Below are 14,067 nucleotides of genomic sequence, written 5' to 3' on the forward strand. Positions count from 1 at the left end.
AACGGAGTAGAATCTGTGGAACGGAACGACTAAAAAAAATGAATTTGTGACGTCGAGTATGTCAAATAAAAAGTCGAAAACTCATAAGGTTCGCCACGCTCCTCCGCCGTCGGGATAACTCCGCCCACCCCCACGGTATCTCGGCAACGAGCGTGACAAGCCTTTTCCTCATTGGTCGATTCACAAGAATCCGCCGTATTCAAACTTCCGCTGTCGCCGAGTTGTTGACGTCGCTCCGGTCCCCCCCGTCCTGTTCTTTGTACATGTCTGCCAGGTTTAGGGGCTCTATTGCTCGCAGTTTTAATTGTCTGTCGATATCAACGTGCGGCTGATTAAGGAATAATCACACGGAGCTGTTATAAGATGGAGGAAACTGGGGCGGGGAACGAGAGCAGAACGCTGAAAACTCGCAGGTCGTCCGCCGCCGCCGCCGCCAGCGTGTTCTGTGTGGTCGAGCCAAGAACCAACTGTAAAAAGTAAGACCCGTCTTTTAAAGATGATTAAACGTTTATTTACTTAACACTCTTTGTCATGTATCCTTCTCATTTACTTATGTTATTTATTTGCTATTCATATATTTTACGTACTTTGGTGGTTTCTGTCGTTCGTTCGCGGCCTCCATTTTATTTCTTCTTCGTGTCGTTTTACGGTATTTAGTTATATTCTCTCTGTTCTTCGCCTGTAGCGATCTCGGTGTGGTCGAGCCGTCCCCCGAAACAAGAAGAAGAAGAAGAAACAACTCATCAAAGTATGCTCCCGTCTTTAAAGATACAAAACAAAAAAAAGTTGTTTACTTGGTAATTAGCGCTAAGAAAACAATCTCCTGATCGTTGATATCTCGCAGCATCTCTTGTAGGTATTTGCTGTTGACTCAGAGGTGACAGGTTGGGGCTGCTGGTTCGCTTAGGACAGTGTTTCTCAACCGGGGGTCCGCGGACCCCTAGTGGTCCGTGGTGTAATTGGAAGGGGTCCGTGAAAATAAAATATCTTTAAAAAAAAGATCCTATGACATTTATAGAAATAGGATTATTTTACTCAAATGTGACTGAGACCTTTATCTACCTAAACTATAAAGTGTAACATTACTTTTTTCTCTAATTACATCTGTTTCACAAGTGTAATTTATTGTATTTTAATAAGAGATCTCGCTCCCGTTTGCATTGTTAAAAGTTACTGCATATAAATTCTGTTGTTACATATATCTGAAAGTTACTGAATACATATTCTGTGTTGTTACATATATCTGAAAGTTACTGAATACATATTCTGTTTTGTTACATATATCTGAAAGTTACTGAATACATATTCTGTTTTGTTACATATATCTGAAAGTTACTGCATAAGAATTCTGTTTTGTTAACTATATCTAAGTTACAACTGAAAGCTCTTATTTTTGCCCCAAAGAGTGAATAAATGCTATAATGCAATTTAAAATGCAGTTTCTACTGTTTCTATCAAATTGCAACCCCCCTCCCCCAAGATCAGGTGGAGGGGTCCTCAGGGTAGATCAAAAATACGCAGGGGGTCCAGGACCCCAAAAAGGTTGAGAACCACTGGCTTAGGACTTATGTTATTGCTCAGCAACCGCCTTCTTTCGTCATAGTAGCTCATGTCCTGCAGTGCCCAAACCATTTCGATTGTTGGTCGTTTTCGTTTCGTGTCTCACAACACGAATTCGAAAAAGAGGAACGGGTCTGACGAGTGATGCCAGTTTCATTTTAAGGGAACTCATTTTTGCCATGCCTCTTGGAAGATACACTGTTGTTATTATTCCATTATTAAATCAATATGTAGACAATCCATATGTCTGTCTATATGAAGACATTTAGTAAACAAAAACAATGCTTTCTCAACTCTCTTTTTGTTTGCAATAAGTTGAAGTCTGTTTGATACTAGTTAATGTAACTTTGTTTCCTATAACCCCCTGCTCATTTCATCAGACCTCCACTGCAAAGAGGAAGCTCCTTCATTTTCCTCGCTCCAGGGACACCATGGGACTTCAGTCTAGTAAGTCACCATGTAAACAAGAAGCCAAAGCATCAGGCGTCCTAGATCCAGCTCTCGGCATTATGAGTTATTATACTTTGTGTTTTTGTAAGGCTGACTGTAAAGAGCCCCAAGCAGCCTGTCTTACGATTGTGCATATGTTGCATCTGTGCTTGGACTTGTGTTAGCACGCTGAGAAAACATTTTCAATATGTCATAAATAATGTTATTTAAACTGGAGGCCTTGAAGGGATTGAAATGCAGTTTAAAAAAAAACAGTCTAAAGATGTTGCACTTTCTTGTACTGTTTTTTTTCTGAGTGGTTAATCAGTCTTCTCCTATTTTGTTCTATTAGGTATGAAGTTTTTTTTTAATTATATTTATTTCACTTGCCAACTATTCCTATATTTCGGTGTAACTGGCATTAAAAGACACTCCTAGAATTCATTCACATTTAAATTGAATTCTACAGACACCCTGTGTTGATATGTCTATTATTTGCAGCCGTTTTACTGAAACCATTTTTATAGGAACTGGAAGGTAGTTCCGTGTTTTTAGACAACTGCCTTTAAGAACCTACAATTATGGTGGCTATTAGACTACACTGGTTTTATTTGCATTTATTTTTGCATTATTTTCTACGGGACATAACAGCGAATGTAAAATTTGCTGGCAGCTGCAACAGCTACAAAACTTTGTTTTGCTTAAATCAAAGAAACTTGAATCAGTTCAGCTGGACATAACGTTACAATTTCATTTAGCAGACGCTTTTATCCAAAGCGACATACATGACATTACATTACATTGCAGTCGTTTAGTCGACGCCTTTATCCAAAGCGACTTACGATAAGTGCATTTAACGTAAGAAATCAGGAGAACTACTCGTCATCAGAGGTCATAAGTGCATCTTCTCCAAACAAGCGTCTAAGAGCAAAACCAGTGCTAAAGTACATCTGAGAGTTAATACAACACAAGCAGGATCTAGTCAGGAGACAACAATGCAAGTAAGTGCCAAAAAACTAGGTTCAGGTCTGATATGACATAGGTGTCAACGGGCATTAGTTATGTGCCATTCTCTTGGCCAGTGTCTGTTTAGTCTTTAGCTGCTAAACTGAGTTGCTTTCAAACCCCAAAACACGCTGCACCAGAAATTGGTCAACCCAAAGAATTGGGTCCCCTGGCACAAACAGGGCAATATAGTGTATGCTGTTAGGTGCCAGGAAGATTGCTGTGACTTGTACATCGAGGAAACTAAACAGACGCTGGCCAAGAGGATGGCACAACAGAAGAGCTAACACGTCAGACCAGGACTCCGTGGTTTACACCCATCCACAGGCCAGTGGCCACTCTTTCAAGGATGAGGATGTGTACATCCTTGATAGGGAGGAATGATGGTTTGAACGGGGAGTCAAAGAGGCCATCTATGTGAAGAGGGAAAGACTATCCCTGAGCTGGGGGGGGGGGGGCTAAGAGTACATTTGTCACCATCTTACAATGCTGTGATTGCAAACATTCCCAAATCCTCTTGAATAGTACACATGACCATTAAACTCTAGTTAATGGTCTCGCCTTTTTGCATATGAAACTGGCCATTGGTTTCGGTCATTATTGTATTGTTTATAAGGGTGGGGATACCTGCAGTCAGTTTAGACTGAAGAGGTTACTTCTATGAGTGATGAAACACGTTTCTTTCATTAAACGTGTCCAGATGAGCTGATTCAACTTTCTTTGGTTTTCTTACCTGGATTATTGAGCATGCTTAAAGACATTTTGCTTAAATCTTTGCTGGACTTGTGCAATTAACCAGTGTGTGTTCTTCCCTCACCACAGAAGCGCAAACGTAGAGAGAAGGAAGACGACACAGTCAGCCTGTCCAGCTTTGACCTCAAGGTGAGAGACAGTACCTCCCTCACCCCCCGTAGACTTTGTTGCCTCCCTGCAGGACAGGTCCAGCCAAACACCCTTGAATGTGCCCTCACAGGGAAGTTAATCCCTCTGTGACTCAGGCACTAGAGATTTGACAGCCTTGAGTATCCAGGTGTGTCAGGGTCAGGATTATCCCATTCTCAACGGGCCTGACTGTCTGAAGGGGTGTGTGTGTGTGTGTGGGGGGGGGTGGGAAGTCATTCCTTAAAGTGCATTTGGTCTTTCTTCAGCACCGTCGAATGGAGCCTAAATACATTTCTTTCCCCATTTCCCAGGAACCTAGCAACAAGCGTGTGAGGCCACTTGCGCGGGTGTCTTCCCTGGCGAACCTCATATCTCCTTCGAAGAACGGGGCAGTTCGACGATTTGGACAGACCATCCAGGTATGCACCGACTCCTCTTTCTTCAACACCAAGTCTTCATATTTGGCTGGTATGATAAGTTATTGCTGTGACTGATTGTAAAACTATCTTGCCTAGTCAATGTCATTGCGCGGGGACAACAAGTCTCCTGGGTCGTCCTTCAAAGCTGGCAGTAGGGCTGTGGGCCCCACTCCTACCAAACGCAGGCACAGCACGCTGTGGTCTGAGACCCTGGATGTCCATCAGAAGAGCACTTTCTCTACCAAAGAGATCAAGAGACAAGAGGTAGTGTGGCTCTTTTGGTTTCAGCTCAGCCTGCTTGTAATCAAAAGCATCTGTTGACAGACATCTCCTTGCCCTCTCTGCAGGCCATCCATGAGCTTTATAGGGGGGAGCAGGATCTCATCGAAGACCTCCAGCTGGCAAGAAAGGTTAGAGGGAAAGATCTGAATTTCTATGAAGATTCAAAAAGAAGAATTCAAATGTCCGCCACCCCTTTTACGGTTTTGTGTGCGTTTTGGTATAGATTCTTGTGGATTCTGAAGAGTTTTGGAAAGCAGCTACAGTTGAAAACATGCATCAGGCAGACAGTGTTTAATTAGAGGAAGAGAGACAAATGAGAGAAAGCAGAGAGGTATGTTTTGAAAAGCGCAAGTCTTGGACTTGATTTGCTTGACCTAAAGATGTGTACACAGATCAATTCCAGAGAGAAAGATAAAACTCCACAGTAGTAAGTAAGCTTATATAACGAAACCCTAGTCATAGCTTATGTCTATCAACAGCACAGTATTTTAGTTCTGTGTTAAAGGGTCACTGAGTCAGAGATTACATGTCTGGGATAATGATCATTTTAAAGGAGGTGAATCTAGTTAGTAAGATGTCACTAAACTGCAGCAAAGTACGTATACACAGTTCAGTAAATGATTTGAAACATACGAGCTATGTGTTATAATGGTGCTATGAACAATATTTAGGTTTTTTTTTTTTTAAATATCAGATATCAGTAGATGTTGCTGAGTGGTACTGGATAAAATAAAATTCACACACACATGCACACCAGATTTCTGCATTCGAAAACACAGGAGTCTCTGAGATGTATTTGTTGTTTAATGTACTGCCCTGTGCCCCCCCCCCCCCCCCGCCCAAGAACTTGGCTGACTTGCTTGTACAGTCCCCTGCATACTGTGCAGCGGTCACAGAAAAATTATATCGATCTAAATATCTATCTTTGTCTTGCCTGATTTGATTTTGTTGTTGTTGTTCACATTACTGAACAATAGAGGTCAGGATTCAAACAGAAATACACATAACACCTTTACAAATCACAGATGTATGCTATTCCTGGATACTTACCAGGACGTGTAATTTTGATCCTCACACAGGCCTATTATGACCCTATGCTAAAGCTTTCCATCATGACGGAGGAGGAATTGAATCACATTTTTGGAGACCTGGATGCATACATTCCCTTGCATGAGGGTAGGCCATTATGACTCGGTCTAGGACACCAGCTGTTAACTGTTAATGTCTGTGTATTTATAAGCAATTCTGATAGTGATCATGCTTTTGAATTTACAGACCTGTTGGCAAAGATGACCCAAAGCACTGGGCCTGATGGAACAGTAGATCAGATTGGACAGATAGTGATAGACTGGGTATGTATTATGACACATAATAGTGCACTGGTTCATGTTTACCACACAGACATAATTAGAAAACAATGTAAATATCATGTAAACCACTAAAACCAGCCCTCCACTTGATAGTATATGGGCACCAGTGGAGTTTTCTCCCAGAGGCCAAGGGAAACCAAGCTTCCCCTGTTTTTTCAGACTATAGTTGTCATTTTTAACAAAAGCGCTTTGTTAACAGTTTTTGGTAATTCTGTGCCTGTTGCTGCCATCTCTTCCCCATTTCTCATTGAGTATTCTGAGTGAAATGAGTGTCAATGAGTGAAACAGCGCCCCTCTAAATGTTAACATTTGGTGAATCTCAGTCAGTGTGTGTGGTGAAACACTGTATTGCACTCCTACTGTAGATGTATCATGTCAAATCCGTGTGGAGGCCCGGCCGGAGTTGGCCTCCCTTGGTGAAAAGAAATCGAGACAGCCGGGTAGTGTAGCGGTCTATTCCGTTGCCTACCAACACGGGGATCGCTGGATCGAATCCCCATGTTACCTCCGGCTTGGGCGGGCGTCTCTACAGACACAAGTGGCCGTGTCTGCGGTTGGAAAGCCGGATGTGGGTGTGTGTCCTGGTCGCTGCATTAGCGCCTCCTCTGGTCGGTTTACTGTTGATGGAACTGCCCATGTGTGCCATTTTTGTTGTGGTTAAAACTTAAATTGCTTAGATGTATTGTGCCTTGCTTGACTGGATTTAGCTGCATGTGTTAGTCAGTCCACCGACTAACACACTTGTTTTATTGCGATTGTTTACACGCAGAAAATAAGCACCACAGACGGCACCCATAGGGCGAGGTTACCTGTTTATATGAGATGATGATTGTTTATAGCCTCCTGTTTGCCTGGGTCCAGACTTTTGAATCCGCCCACTCCACCGAACTGACTGATTCTTTTGGTCTGGCATCGTGGCATGAAACCACTGTTTCTTGGTTGAAAAAACAATTATCCGATGAGCGCTGCGGGGTCGGGGGCTAAGCTGTGGGGGGGGGGCTAACGATTAGCTGATGAGTGCCACGGACGGGACTAACACTGTTGTCAGACGGCATGTCTTCTCAATATCGCCCAACATAGTTTATTTTGACTTCGCTCCACTCTTAAAACCCCTGCAAAACCAGTATGTTGGCATGGCTACTCATCAGTGTCGACGTAAAAAGATGTTAGATTTCGACGGATATGTTGGTCTCTAGTGATTGGTTAGGGAAAATCCAATGGCCTTCCCCCACGGAAATTGTTAGAGTGGAGGCAATCTCAGACTGAAGATGGAAACGGAGTGTAACGACTTGACAATTCTCTTTGATATCAGGCAACACCTCTGCAGGTCTGGTACCTGGTTGTTAGTCTTTTAAATCATGTTCTATAATGAACATTTGGCCAAGTTTTAAATGATAAGTATGTAAAGAACATACAGTGGGGTTTGTAAGTCATGTATTTGATACATGTAGCCTACTGATACCTACTTTATGATGTGAACGTAAAACTTTAAATGTCAACGGATTTTTTTAGATACTTTATTGATCCCTGAAGTGAAATTACGCTCTGCATTTAACCCATCCTAGCTATGTGGCTAGGAGCAGTGGGCAGTACCCGGGGACCAGCTCCAGTTTGTCTTGCCATGCCTCGGTCAGGGGCACAGACAGGAGTACTAACCCTAACATGCATGTCTTTTTGATGGTGGAGGAAACCGGAGCACCCAGAGAAAACCCACCACAGACACGGGGAGAACATGCAAACTCCACACAGAGGACGACCTGGGATGGCCCCCATGGTTGGAAAACTCCGGGGTTCAAACCCAGGACCTTCTTGCTGTGAGGTGACAGCGCTAACCACCGTGCTGCCCACAGTTGAAATTGGTTGATTGAAATTCAATTGGCGGCACAGTGGCGCAGTAGTTGGCGCGGTCTCCTCACAGCAAGAAGGTCCTGGTTTCGATCCCTGGGGTAGTCCAACCTTGGTGGGTCATCTCGGGTCGTCCTCTGTGTGGCGTTTGCATGTTGTCCCCGTGTCTGCGTGGGTTTCCTCCGGGGGCTCCGGTTTCCTCCCACAGTCCAAAGACATGTAAGTCAGGTGAATTGGCCGTACTAAATTGTCCCTAGGAATGAGTGTGTGTGTGTGTGTGTGTGTGTTGGCCCCGTGATGGCCTGGCAGCCTGTCCAGGGTGTCTCCCCGCCTGCCACCCAATGACTGCTGGAATAGGCTCCAGCATCCCCACAACCCTGAGAGCAGGATAAGTGGTTAAAATACTGGATGGATGGATGACATTCAATTCACAATTCAATTTAAAAAAAAAAAGTTTTTAAATCACATTTGTAATTGATTACAATTGTAATTGAAAGGATATATAATATATGAGAAGTCTTGTCTGACTTGGCTTCCTCAAAATATTTCCCCATGCCAGGCCACTGATGGGCACATCACACTATACTTTTTAACAAAGTATAAAGAGCAATTAAAGTATAAAGAGCAATTGTGTGTCTTACGATGGCATCCAGCATGGCAACTGCAGTGTGTTCTTATTTACATATCCATGATTCTGTTCACATTTTCAACTTATACTACTTTTTTCCTTATTTGGTACCTTTCTGCATATTGCTCTTTATTACTTGTATGATTTTATGTTACGCTTTTGTTTCCTAGAGAGCAAGACATCAATCACATTCTTATGTGAAAACGTACTTGGCAAATAATGTTGATTCTGCTTTCGGTGCCTTTTTCAGTTGCCTGGTCTGAACGCTTACAAGGACTACTGCAGCAACCAGTTGGCAGCCAAAGCCCTGCTGGACCAGAAGAAGCAGGACCGGCGAGTCCAGGACTTCCTGCAGCGCTGCCTGGAGTCACCTTTCAGCAGGAAGCTGGACCTCTGGAGCTTCCTCGACATTCCGCGCTCTCGGCTGGTGAAATACCCACTGCTGCTCCGGGAGATTCTTAGACACAGTCCTCCTGAACACCCGGACCTAACCAATCTGGAGAGAGCTGTATGTTACATATTACGGAAGTTTACTGACATTTAACCATACTGCATAGCCATAGAAATTGGTGGTATAAATTAATGAGTGATAGTCCCCATTTTTGTTGAAATGAAACAATTTCACCGGCCCGTCTGGTAAGTTCACTAAATAACCAAATGCTAACAATGGTTTCTTTAATTACCCAGATCACCATAATTCAGGGGGTTCTCTCTGACATCAACCTGAGGAAAGGGGAGTCCGAGTGCCAGTATTACATAGACAAGCTGGAGTACCTGGACGGCAAACAGAGGGACCCTCTCATTGACAACTGCAAGAGCCTTCTCTGTCATGGCGAGCTGCGCAACAAGAGCGGTTTGGTGAGAACTGTGATGATCTTCGACATTCCAATGCACGCACACACACGCTGAAAGTTTTTTTACAGACTGGCTAAAATTTAACTTCAATTTCCTTTTTTCGTGTGGGTCAGGATGATGGCTTAGTAGTTATCACTGTTGCCTCACAGAAGAGACCTCCTGGGTTTGATCACATCCCTTCTGTTTGGAGTTTGCATGTTTTGCCCTCCCACAGTCCGAAGGTTTGGTGAAGCAGCCTCTACTATCCAAGTTGTACACCTGGTCAGTCACTAAGAAAGCCATCCTAATTACTCAGGACCCCTCTCACCCCTTCCACCAATTCTTTCAGTTACTCCCATCTAGAGATGAAACGGTTACCGGTTCCACGATAAACCACGGTGAAATTCCCGATGGTTTGTATTATTGTTTCAAATTTTAATTATCGTTAAAACCATGTTTGATTACCGTGCTTTGAAAAACTCATGGTAAATACTGTACAGCATCAACCAAAGTTAACAACAGTCTCCCAGATGCTGCTGCTGCCTCCTCCTCCTCCTCTTCGTCTTTTTCTTTCTTTTTTGTTTAACTTTTTTTTTTTTGCCCCTTTTTCTACTTTTTCTATTGGCTGTTGGCAAACAAACTTCAAAGTGCATAAGTGCATGACCGCCACCTTCTGGACTGGAGTGCGGCAGCAGGCACAGCATGCAACGTGGGTTTGTTCAGCAACAGCGTTCCAGCAGTTGTTTTTTTTTAGCCTTCTAAGATGACTAAGGCTGAAGTGTGGTCGTTGTGTTCATTTAAACCTTTACTAGGGAAACTTTTCATGAAAAAAATTGCCTTTAGCAAGATGAATCACAGAGTTGGTCTGAACAACAGAAGAACCTCCCAACAGTGATGCATGAAACGATGAAATTGCCTTTACGAGCTCCTCATGACCAGTGTTGCGAAATCTGTAAAAAAAAAACCAAAAAAAACTAGATGTCGTTACTTGAGCATAGAATGTGAAGAAATGTCTTGTTGGTTGCTGTTTTCCAAACTGCAGCGTGGATAAAGTGCAGTTAGGCCCTACTTCTCATGGCCACATGGTGCCGTCTTTAATGTTGATGCACATTTGATATGGTTTTCATATGTTTACATAAGGTATTGGCTATGTCATTATTGTAATGTTCATACAAAAAAGAAGTGCACAGTGTTTCTAGTTTTGTCATTTTCAATATAAAACTTGATGAAATAATTTCAGTTTGTGTATCAGTACTTTTTGAACATCTTCAGCATATTTTAACGCGATAGTACTGATAACCGTGATAATTTTGGTCACTATAATGCGATGTGAAATTTTAATACCGTGTCCTCTCTGCTCCCATCAGGCCGCCATTATAAAGTCCTCCTGGCCAAGAAAAATGCCTTCAAAAACTCTTTTCATTCCCTCGGCCATAAACACCCTAAATCAGTTAAAATAAGCACTTTATCCATTCCGTTGTCAAATTTTTAGCCTTTTTACTCTTGTGCCTTTTTGCTTGTGTGTCTTTTATTTGTGTTGTCTGATATATGAGCCATGTCAAAGAGCAATTTTTGTTAAAGCTTCTTGAACCTTGAACCTAACCTGTGAATGTGAGGAGATTTGTTTGTGTGTGCGCATGTGGCTTGGCAACCTGTCCAGGGGGCCTTCTGCCTCTGGCATGGTGGGATAGGGTTTACCCTCCCACAACCTTAAAATTCTTTTTTGTAGAGTTACCAGACGCTTACATTTAGTGGACGTTTTTATGTTGTACCACAGAAGCTGCACGTGTTCCTCTTCTCTGAGCTGTTGGTTTTGACCCGAGCCGTGACGTGCAATGAGCGGAGCTGCTTCCAGGTGTACCGGCAGCCCATTCCGGTCCGGGAACTGGCTGTGGAGGACCTGCAGGACAGGGAGATTCGCATGGGAGGCTCCTTCAGAGGGGCCTTCGCCAGCGGGGAGAAAGGTGGGCTAAGTCTGCACCTAGCCAGGTCCGAAAGTATGGGGGGCCTTTACGAACCACCTAACCATTTTTGTAGTCAACTTTATTTAGACACAGTATAACTTTTCGGGTAACATTTGCTGTTTATTTATTTCTAATATATACTTAACTACAGTCAAGATAAAATTCCTCCAAACAGAATCTCAAAACAAGCAGCTCTCGAAAATGAGAAATGAGTGGATGAATTTGAAGTTGTCATTCAGCCAGCATTTCACCACCATTTGTGTCAGAGGGGGAAAAAAAAATCACTGGACTGAACGAATTAGTCATTATTGACTCATCACACATTACTCCAGTGAAAACAGCCAAGTCATTTTTCACCTTCCGCTGGACAACTCCTACACGATAAGGCAGATGCAGTTAGTCAATCTTTGGTTGGGAAGCCTGTCGGGGCTGTGATTGTTTTCTGTGTGGGGGGGAAAAGTGCTACGCCTGCTGAAAACAGCTGGTTTTCCTCCAAGGCGAGAAAGGAGGGCAGGAAAACGGAACACTAGAAGTAGACACCCCCCACCCCGTGTTACCTCCGGCTTGGTCAGGCATCCCTACAGACACAATTGGCCATGTCTGCGGGTGGGAAGCCGTATGTGGGTATGTGTCCCGGTCGCTGCACTAGTGCTGCCTCTGGTCGGTCAGGGCACCTGTTCGGCGGGGAGGGGGAACTTGGGGGAATAGCGCGATCCTGCCATGTGCTACGTCCCCCTAGCGAAACTCCTCACTGTCAGGTGAAAAGAAGCGGCTGGCGACTCCACATATACTGGAGGAATCATGTGGTAGTCTGCAGCCCTCCCTGGATCGGCAGAGGGGGTGGAGCAGTGACCGGGATGGCTCGGAAGAGTGGGGTAATTGGCCAGATACAATTTGGCAGAAAAAGGGGGGGTGGGGGGGTTGGAAAACAAGTAAGATTTTTTTTTTTAATAACTTCAATGTGTTGCATAGGTGCCTAGATGTGATTTGATATTGCTCAAAATCCATTCGACTGTACATTTCTACTTGGCAGTAATACTGAATACACGTTTAAGAGGTAGGAAAGGAAATGGTTAAAGGAAATGTTTGGCATTCATTTGGCCTTTAGTTCCAGGACCTGTTTTAGAATGTATAGTAGGGTCTTGAGGTGAAAATTAGAAAGCAATTCCTAACCCTTATAAGAGGAGACCTTACAGTGAGAGGCTTCTGTTCACCAGCAAAAGATATTCTAAACTCTAGGAGAACCTTTTTGTTCAGTGACCGTGTTCTTTTTGCCTCCAGCTAAGAATCTATTCCGTGTGAGCTCGGTGGATCCTTCCCACGGCCAGTCCCACACGCTGCAGGTCAGTGACATGTACCACAAGCAGCAGTGGCTCAACAGCCTGCGGAGCGCCGTGTCTCAACACCCGCGGGCTTCGCTGAGACCCCGGGCGGAGGCCATCCGAGCCAAGCGCCGATCCTCGACAATTTCAAACAGCAACTACGAGGAAGAGGTAGACGAGAACTGTCCCTACGTCACAAATGCGAAACATGACCCCCGGCCACACTCTTCCCAGATCAGACCAGATAAAAAGTTCTGCGGCATGCTGAAGAGGAAGGAAACGGGGGTGTGAAAACATTTCTGAGAGGCAGGCACATTGTACACGGTGTGTGTGCGTAAATTCCTCTTGGACTTGGGTGACTTCGTGTGGGATTGCCTAATGCAACCACTTTCGTGCAACCACTATTTTAGTGCTATTAAAAGCCAACATCAAGAAGTGGAATTATCTCTGTGGCCATAATGGGAAGGCCCATCCTTTAATTTCCGTCCGACTATAAATCATTTATGAATGTTGTCCTGTCTAACAAAAAGAAGACACTTGTATTTGCTTTTTAGCAGTGATCTGTGCCAATGTGACTGAAAAGTATGTTTACAGCACTTCTTCAGTGTTACTATTTTAAATATTCTCACAGTAGAAAACAATTAAACATGTTTTACACTACTCGTCTAGGTCTCAAGAATTCATGTGATGACTCCAAGGCAAACTCAGTTCAATAATTCACCGTCGTGACTGATTTTTAATCAGATGTCATCAGGGCATGTTTTAAGACATGGCAAGGCATTTATCACCCAGAGAGTACATGTTAAGATGTGGGAATGAATAAACTGGGCTTTGTGTGTTTGTCTTAACAGTCAGTAAAACATTTCCAAAAAAGTGGGAGAAATACAGACATCTAGGTGCAAATAAGTTGAATGAAATTAAAAATAGAACTTATAATGTGGCCATCACCATTTCTAGACTGACTGAAAGCTTTATACCTTACAGTAGCCTTCAATCATACTCGCTCCCACTGAAAAAAAAATCGGTTAAAAGCATTTTCCTTCACAGCTGATGGAGAGCTATTGGACTTTACCAATGTGTCAGTCTTTGAGAATCTTTGTGTAAAAAAAAAAACGTTGTTTATGAGATATGCACTGATAATGATGCAACAGGTTATACAGCAAGGTCTGCAACTGAGATTTCTGTTAAACCAATATGATCCAATAATTTTTGGCTTTTCAAGATCAAAAACTATTGCTAACTATCACTTGGCCTCCATTTTTGCCTGAGGAATCATTACAACACTGCAGCCATTTAGGATAAGTAGATTTTTCCATGTACATCTATCTAATTCAAAATGACATTTTCACAAGATTTTCAGAGGCTAGTCTGGTTCTGCTATGCAAAATAGAGAAATGCTGTCTGCATGAGACAACATCAAGCCAGTTTGGTTTACAGTAGTCTTTGTATTTCTCTACTTATTTACACAAATTTCATTCAGGCAGAAAATCTGCATTATTTACATATTCACATTAAAAATAGTCATGG

The 14,067-nt window shown here is 43.2% G+C and overlaps 1 protein-coding gene across 1 annotated transcript; it reads left to right on the forward strand.

Annotated features, from left to right (window-relative positions):
* The first annotated feature begins 222 nt into the window (after positions 1 to 222).
* Positions 223 to 12,833, forward strand: LOC130114719 (neuroepithelial cell-transforming gene 1 protein-like). The gene is made up of 13 exons (XM_056282605.1): positions 223 to 476; positions 686 to 748; positions 1,941 to 2,007; positions 3,817 to 3,876; positions 4,188 to 4,295; positions 4,392 to 4,559; positions 4,643 to 4,705; positions 5,657 to 5,753; positions 5,853 to 5,929; positions 8,671 to 8,928; positions 9,108 to 9,278; positions 11,032 to 11,218; positions 12,500 to 12,833. Exons 1-13 carry the CDS (start codon positions 364 to 366, stop codon positions 12,829 to 12,831), a joined length of 1,764 nt encoding a protein of 587 aa, XP_056138580.1. The 5' UTR covers positions 223 to 363; the 3' UTR covers positions 12,832 to 12,833.
* Positions 12,834 to 14,067: the final 1,234 nt, after the last annotated feature.

The sequence above is a fragment of the Lampris incognitus genome, chromosome 6, assembly GCF_029633865.1.
Source record: "Lampris incognitus isolate fLamInc1 chromosome 6, fLamInc1.hap2, whole genome shotgun sequence".
NCBI lineage: Eukaryota > Metazoa > Chordata > Actinopteri > Lampriformes > Lampridae > Lampris > Lampris incognitus.